General features: G+C 39.6%; 1 protein-coding gene across 1 annotated transcript; it reads left to right on the plus strand.

Moving 5' to 3' along the window:
* Positions 1 to 4361: 4361 nt before the first annotated feature.
* On the plus strand, positions 4362 to 8415 carry LOC143776876 (E3 ubiquitin/ISG15 ligase TRIM25-like). Its single transcript, XM_077266693.1, has one exon. The coding sequence runs from the start codon at positions 4384 to 4386 to the stop codon at positions 5983 to 5985; it is 1602 nt and encodes a 533-aa protein (XP_077122808.1). The 5' UTR covers positions 4362 to 4383; the 3' UTR covers positions 5986 to 8415.

Below are 8415 nucleotides of genomic sequence, written 5' to 3' on the forward strand. Positions count from 1 at the left end.
TGGGGTCATTCTTCATCAATGGAAACCTCAATGCAACTGGATATCTGAAATTGCTACATGATGATGTGTTGCCCTCTTTATGCACTGAAGATGGCACGTTCCCTGAGTTTCTCCAGCAAGATGGTGCACCACCACTTATGGGTGTCAGGTCCAAGCATTCCTACAAGGAATCTGACCCCCTTAGACTAGTATTTCTTCTGTGGTTTTGCTATCAGTGTGTCAAGAGAGGGAGAAGAGGGTTGCATTGACAATCCAACACAATGGGCCGCACTTTGAACAAAATTTATAAGTGGTCATAAACTTCTAAATAACTCATGAAAAAATAAAGTTACGTTAAAACCAAGCACACCTTTGTTTTTCTTGTGAAATTCTCAATAAGTTTGATGTGTCACATGACCCTCTTACCACTGGAAAAAATAAAGTTGGATCAAAATGGTTGACTTCAAAATGGCCACCCCCCATCTTGAAAAGTTTCCCCCCTTCCATATTTTTAGGTGTATCCATATAAATGGCCCACCCTGTATAATTTACTCCATGATGAAATTAAGTTTGATAGACCCCCATCCAGACACCTTCTATAAATACTTGAGACTGCAACTGGATGACGTTGAGATTCCCAACAGGGAAAGGAAGGGGTGGTCCATTTTTAGGACACATATAATAGATGAATCTTGGAGGGAGACTCAGTTTAAAATCATGCATGAAGCAATATATGCGTACCCCAGATGTCAGCTCCCCAAACCAGATCTATCACATGGACTATGGTCATGCCCAGATATCATCCCTTTTTTGGGATTCAGTATCAGGGTTCATATCAACACTATGGAACACTTTAAGGCCGCTGACTCTGATGATGGCAATTCTACACTCTTGACATGAGTTGGGGCTGAAGGGCAGTGGAGAGAAGGGCCCCCCGAAACTCCTACAGACTATTCTGATATAGGCTAAGAAATTGGTTCTCGGAGAATGGCTCAGCTCGTCTGTCACGTCCCTTTCTGATTTGATAGCTCAATTACATCATTGTCTGTTGATGGAACAGAGAGATGCTCTAACGAAAAGGCAAACGCAAGCTGGGAAATTTTTAATAAAATGGAAGCAATTTATTGGCAAATTTTGCAATTCTGACGAGAAACAGTAAATAATTGAACCGTTCACATTTCAACGAAATGGTACTTACCGGAGAGTCTCAAAAACAATCTAGGTTGTCTTTGAATGGAGTGATAAGACACCCTGCTGGTAGTGGCGAATCTCATAGTGGATGAGAAGAGGAGGGATGGGAGGAAAGGTTGAGTGAGTGAGACTTGGTGGAGATCCTAAGAAATATGTCCTCACTTTCAGGGGTTGGGAGCTCTAGGGTATTTAAATCTCTCTCTTTATATACATCTGGAAATCAATAACCATGCAATCTGTAATCTTTTAAGTACGGAGGGAAAATTTTATACCAATGACAGGTCATGATGGACGATATCTTTTTGTTGTTACTGTGGTCATGGAAATTTTCATATATAATTTTGGAAAAGGAGCAGCACAGATATAAATTATCAGTTCCGCGAGGGGGATGCTCTGGAGCTCTTATTCCTCCTATATATATCAAGAAATAATAGTCATGTTGTTAGTAATTCTTTAATACCGGAATTGAAAGATTGTATCAATGACAAGTTATGCTTGATGATGTCTTCTTGTTACCACTGTTAAAAGGAAAATCTTTAATAAAAATGTATATATATAAAAAAATGATACCTTGGTTGATGAAATCCGTCTTGTAGTTGTATGATCTTTATTTTCAGTTTTGTGTTAATGAGGTTCTAGTGCCTTAAGGCGGGGTTCATGAATGTGGTGCTCTGATTAGATATTCATAATGCAGACAGCTGACAGGTCACTGATCCCTCACTGACCTGCCCCCTACTTTGCATAATGAATATATGTACATAGTGAAGGAAAAATATAACATCAACATTATAACCGACCATTACAATATTTTGCGTTTTATAAGACTCACCAGATTATAAGACGCACCCAAAATTTTGAGGAGAAAAATAGGAAAAAAGCTTTTTTTTAAATAAAATGGTGGGGCTTCTTACAATTCATGTGTCTTAATGCTTACCAGGGATGGTAGCTGCGGTGAAGCTGGGTCCCAGGGTTGCTGCTGGCAGAGGCAGGAGTGTGACAATACTGTGGACCCCAGACTGGGAGAAACGGGTGTTTGGATGTGCGACGCGGTGGGTGTTTGGTGGTGCATGGGCTCCGCCGACATTTTGTGAAAGCCCAGAGCCCCCATACTTCCATGGTTTACTTTGCGATTGACTCTGGGAAAATGGCGGCCAGGGGCGGCACATGGGCAGACGGAGATCTTGGCGCTCAGATCTCATCTCCCGATGAGATCTCAGCAACACGCCATTCTTGTCTGCAGCAACACACCACTCTTGCCTCCTCCAGCAGTGACTGTGCTCCACCGTGGCCAGTAAGGTAAATTATAAGACGCACATCCATTATTCCCCCAAATTTGGGGGAAACAAAGTGCTTCTTATCATCCGAAAAATACGGTACACGTTTCCCCTTAAAACACTCGAGCGTTGCTTTAGCAGTATGCTTTGGGTCATTGTCTTGCTGGAAGGTGAAATTCCGTCTCAGTCTCAAATCACAGACAGACTGAAACAAGTTTTGCTCACGAATATCCCTGTATTTCACACTATCCGTCTTCCACTCAACTAAGATCAGTTTCTTTGTCCATTCTGCCAAATAACATCTCCACAGCATGATGCTACCACCATGTTTCACTGTGGGGATGGTGTTCTTGGGGTAATGAGCTGTGTTCATTTGGCGCCAGACATAGTTTTTACCTTGGTGGCCAAAAAGTTACATTTTAGTCTCATCTAACCACAGCTCCTTCCTCTATACATCTGGAGAGTCTCCCTCATGTCTTTTGGCAAATTTAAAATGAGCCTTAAAATTTTTGTGTGTAAGTGAAAGCTTTTTTTCTGCCCACTCTTCCATAAAGGCCTCATCTATGGAGTCTATGACTTTTTGTGGTTGTATTGGCAGATACTCCAGTCTCTGCTTGGGAACTCTGCAGCTCCTTCAGGGTTACCTTTGGTCTTTGTGCTGCCTCTCTGATTAATGCCCTCCATGCCATTGCTGAATGTTTTGGGGGGTTTCCCTCTCTGTTGTGGTACTATGTTTTTTTCCATATGATGATAATGGATTTGATAATGCTCCAGGGGATCATCAGAGATTGGTATTTTTTTTATCGCCCAACCCTGACTTGTACTTCTCAACAACTTTGTACCTGCCTTGGCTTCTCCTTGTGGACCAACATTTTTTTCATTGAATACAGATACTTTCTTTCCTCCTTGGGCAATCCCCCTGCATTATATTTCTGTTGCCAAAAATGTTTTTGCGCCTTCTTTTTTAAAAATGTTTTAAGATTTTTTTTAAAGAGAACAAAAAAAAAATCGCAGACTGCCATTTTTTTTATGGTCAATTAAAAAATGAGGTCTATATTTACAGAATGTCTATGAATTTATACTCTGTTTCAGGAGTATTGCATTATTATGTAATTTTATAGAACCAATCGAAGAATTGCATGTTTAAGTCCCCTGGTGGGGGGAAAAAAATAAAGTAAAAAAATCTTTTTCTTTCTATGAAGTGTTGTATTATTTCATAAACTGTTCAAAAAACAATATATCAATAAGTGAAATCACTGCCATGACTGATGCTACAACCAAATTTTTACAAGCTTAGTGAACGTTGTAAAAAATTTAGAAAGATTTTTGTTTGTTGTTGTCTGACAAAAAATGAAATAAAACATAATTGATAAATTGTATTTGCACTAAAAAGGTATCACTGAAAACTACAAGTCAGCCTGCAAACAGCAAACCCTCAAAAAGCTCTATAAATCGAAAAATAGATGGATTTTGGTACTTGAAATGCAGTAGTCCAAATTGAAATTATATTTAAAAAAAGCTTTTTTAATTGTGCTAAATATAAAAAGTTATACATTTTGCAATGCTATTATTGCAAAAAATCCTTATAATATAATGCTTGTTACAATTATGGCATTGAAAAGTGAATATTTTATAAATAAATTGTAGAATACAGTGTTGATATTGCATGCCCCTTCTCGATGGAAAAAAATAAAGAAAAGTATTGAAGTTATACAATATATTACATGTAACACAAACTAGTGACACATAACTGGACTCATAAAAAAACCCCACTAAATGGCAAAGTTAACAAAAAAAAGAAAAAGGTTATGGCTTTTATACTGCAGTAATTCAATAACAGAAAATAGCATGCTGTCTCCTTAAAGGGTTAAGTAAATGGGCGTAACTACAACTTTACTGTTTAACTGGCGTCATACTTCTTCCTTCTTCCGTGTCAGCCATGGCGTCTGCTGATCTGAGAGACGAGCTGCTCTGCTCCATCTGTTTATCTATTTTTAAGGACCCTGTAATACTGAGATGTGGACACAACTTCTGCCGGGTCTGTATTGATCTTGTGCTGGATACACAGGAGAAGTCGGAAGTTTACTCCTGTCCAGAATGCAGAGAAGAGTTTTGGGAGCGGCCGGCACTGATGAGGAACATAAATCTCAATAATGTCGCAGAACGTTTCCTGATTACCCATTCAGAACAAGAGGAGATCATCGGGATCTGCTGCACTTACTGTGTGGACTCTCCTGTACCTGCTGTTAGATCCTGTCTACTCTGTGAGGCTTCTCTGTGTGATAAACACCTGAGGGTTCACAGCAAATCACCAGAACACGTCTTATCTGATCCCAGCACTTCTCTGGAGAGAAGGAAATGTTCTGTCCATGAGAAGATCCTGGAATATTACTGCACCGAGGACGCTGCTTGTATCTGTGTGTCCTGCAGTTTGGCTGGAGAACATCGGGGACATCAGGTGGACATGCTGGATGAGGCCTCGGAGAAGAAAAAGAAAAAACTGAGAAATGTTCTCCACATACTGACCACAAAGAAAAAGAGAACAGAGGAGAAAGTCCAGACTCTGAAGGATCACAGGAGAAAAGTTCAAAAAAAGGCAGCTGGAGAAGCCGAGAGAGTCAAGGCCCTGTTTGTAGACCTCAGGAGACAGCTGGATGACCTGGAGAAGAAGGTCCTGTGTGAGATCTGCAGGCAGGAAAAGGAAGTGTCACTTTCTACTCTTAGCAAGCAACTGGAAATAAAGAAGGACGAGCTGTCCAGGAAGATGAGACACATTGAGGAGCTGTGTAACATGACAGATCCACTGACTGTCTTACAGGATCCAGACACCGGTGACTTGTGTGATCCTGAGGAGGAGGGAGGTGATGAGGACACAGGGGGACATGATAAACAGCCCCATGATGGAGATGACCTGGATGTGGCTGTGATCTCACACACATTACACACATTATGTGAGGTAATATCAGGTATAAGGAGCGGGATCTATGTGGAGGATCCTGCAGACATATTACTGGATTTAAACACAGCTGCAAATAATCTCCTTATATCAGACGACCTGAAAACTGCAATTTGGAAAGAAGAGAAGCAGAAACGTCCAGAAACAGCAGAGAGATTCCAAGATTATCAGGTGATGAGCACGAGGGGATTTACCTCAGGACGACATTACTGGGATCTGGAGATCAGTAGATCAGGATGTGGGAGGGTGGGGATGTGTTATCCCAGTATAGACAGAAGAGGCCGTCAGTCATACGCTGGAAATAATAATAAGTCCTGGAGTTTGTGCAGAACACATAGTAATCATTATTTTATGAGACATGACAAGAAAGAGATCCTGTTACCTGACAAGATCTCCAGTGATAGATTCAGGATATGTCTGGATTATGAGGCCGGGCAGTTGTCCTTTTATGAGCTGTGTGACCCCATCAGGCACTTACACACCTTCACTGCCACCTTCTCTGAGCCCCTTCATGTTGTTTTTTGTGTATTTTGGAGAAAGGTCAAAGGATACTATGTAGATAGCTGGTTAAGGATTAGAAGTTAAGGAATAGCTACCTTTAAGAGGCCTGAGCCAATTAACAGTGGTTGGATCATCGTTAATGGCATACTGTTGGACACATTTCAGATTTATTCTAGTTATCTTCATCAAGTTCAGGCGAGCCTCCAATTTAAAAATTAACTTGTGGAAAATCTAAATTTTGAACTTTACTGTCCCTCATCCTACATTGCATTACATTAATCTCTCTCTTTACTATAACAATCGGTCTCAGTCAGAACGTTAAGAGTGCACATTTAGGCCAACCATGATCTTCTCTTTTAATACTAGACCTCACCTTTCACTTATTTTAGAGTATGAATCTCCAGAATACAGTTACAGAAGAAAAATTATCTTCTGCTATATAATATCTCCTATCTCTCTAAAGTCCTTCTCCATCAAGTCATCATCCTTTTTAACTCCTTTCTACGGCCTGATGGACAATTAAGACTCATTTTTGTCCCCCAAATAGGCAGAGGATTCGCCCTAGTTTTTATTACTAGTATAAGGCAAACTATTCGTCTAGGTGGTTAGATCTTATTTCCCCTGAAGTACCCCCAAACATGTCACACTAGAGAAAAGCCTACACCCAGCCCATTACATTTAGTTTCTCTGGTCCAGGCATCGCACATCTACTAAACCACCAGTCCTCAGGGACATCTTAGAGGGAAGGTATCATCAGAAAATGGCCTACCGTTTAAATCAGGGTTGTAGTTAAATGTATTTTTCTTTTAATTTGGCAATGTTTTTAATTTTTTTTTCATATCACAATCTCTATTATAAAGTAAAATTAGTATTCTTGCTATTCACCTCTAGGTGATGTCACAGCTGACCCTACCTCCTTTTATGATGATCTTTGCACAAACTCACCCAGTACTTAGATACAAAAGATTTGGTCAGAGTTTATTCATCATTGCAGTGTGAAAATTGCAAGATTTCTAGTTTTTTTAAAAAATACAGATTGTGATATGAAAAATAATGTAAAAAAAAAGTTTAGAAAATTAATTTAAACCCCAAAACTTAATTTCAACATTAAAGAGGTTGGCCACTACTTTCTGATTGATGACCTATCGTTAGGATAGGTCATCAATGTCTGACCGTCGGGGTCCTATCGTTAGGATAGGTCATCAATGTCTGACCAGTCGGGGTTCGACATCCAGCACCCCCTGCGATCTGCTGCTGGCCAGAAGTACTCACTTGCGGCGCTGCTCTGTCTTCTAGTGGTGGGCGAGGCTTGGTACTACACATCTGCCTCTTATTCAAATCAATCGGAGGCGGATGTGTAGTACCCTGCGTCGGCCATTATCAGAAGATGGCCAGCTCCACAAGTGAATACTTCTGGCTGGTGGCTGGCACCACCGATAACAGGTGATCGGCGGGGTGTCAATTGTCTGACCCCGGCCAACCAGACATTTATGACCTATCCTAAGGATAGGTCATCAATCAAAAAGTAGTGGACAACCTCTTTAAGTAGTTTTCTGATGACACATTTTTGCTCAGAGGTAATGTTAAAGCTCTGGATCTAGTACATATGATCACTTCCCAAAATCTGAATTTTTCACCAAAGCAGTTAGACCCTAGTATGTTCCTTCTCTTCTACCAGAACATGATAGGAGAGACCTAACTTTTTATATCCACATTTAATCCTTTAAATTTACATATAGAACGTTCCGTCTCACTATTAAGTTGTGACTGTGAAGTCTGTACTGACTAGAAAAAAGACTGGCTTTATTCACCACATGATCCAGATCACAACTGCAGGTTATATAGCCTAAGGGGACTAAAAATAGAGAATTGAAACTCAAATATTCAAAAAATATTAATTAAATAAATATGTTATATAAATCTAAATAAAAAAATGACAAAAATATAATCATAAAACAAAAAGGTTACGAGTCTCAGGAAATGGTGACAGAAATCAATTTTTTTTTACAGGTTTCCAAATTTTTTTATTACACATGTATAAATGACTATATCGATTACAAAATGAAAAAAAAAAATTGTTATAGCTTTTGGGAATAAAGGTAGACACGTAACGGAAAGTGAAAAAAAATGATAATTGGGTGTGGGAGGAACATGAACTAATTATCATTTTGATTATATCCTTACAATATTGTATGTACATTGCTGCTTATTAATGATGCCACTATATAGTAATATGTATAAGGGGTATGAAGTATTCCTCTATCATACACTTCTCACTAATATATCTGGTTTTGGTGACGTTCTACCGATTTTTACGGCTGCCACATCTTTCCTATGAGTGACTGTAGTTCCCCCACCCCTTATAGTTACACCCCCGCTTGTAATATCCGCTTTGTTCCACAGTCTGTGTGTAATAAACAGATAAACCCTTGTATATTAGAGCCGTTGTGGTTTATTATGTGTGTGTGGGTGTGAACTCTTCAAGATTTGAAAATTAAAGGATTTATCCCTGAA

This window comes from Ranitomeya variabilis, chromosome 5 (assembly GCF_051348905.1).
Source record: "Ranitomeya variabilis isolate aRanVar5 chromosome 5, aRanVar5.hap1, whole genome shotgun sequence".
NCBI lineage: Eukaryota > Metazoa > Chordata > Amphibia > Anura > Dendrobatidae > Ranitomeya > Ranitomeya variabilis.

Bases quoted from the DNA above. Each gene is read 5' to 3' on its own strand.
- LOC143776876 (XM_077266693.1), top strand. From the start codon at position 4,384: ATGGCGTCTGCTGATCTGAGAGACGAGCTGCTCTGCTCCATCTGTTTA.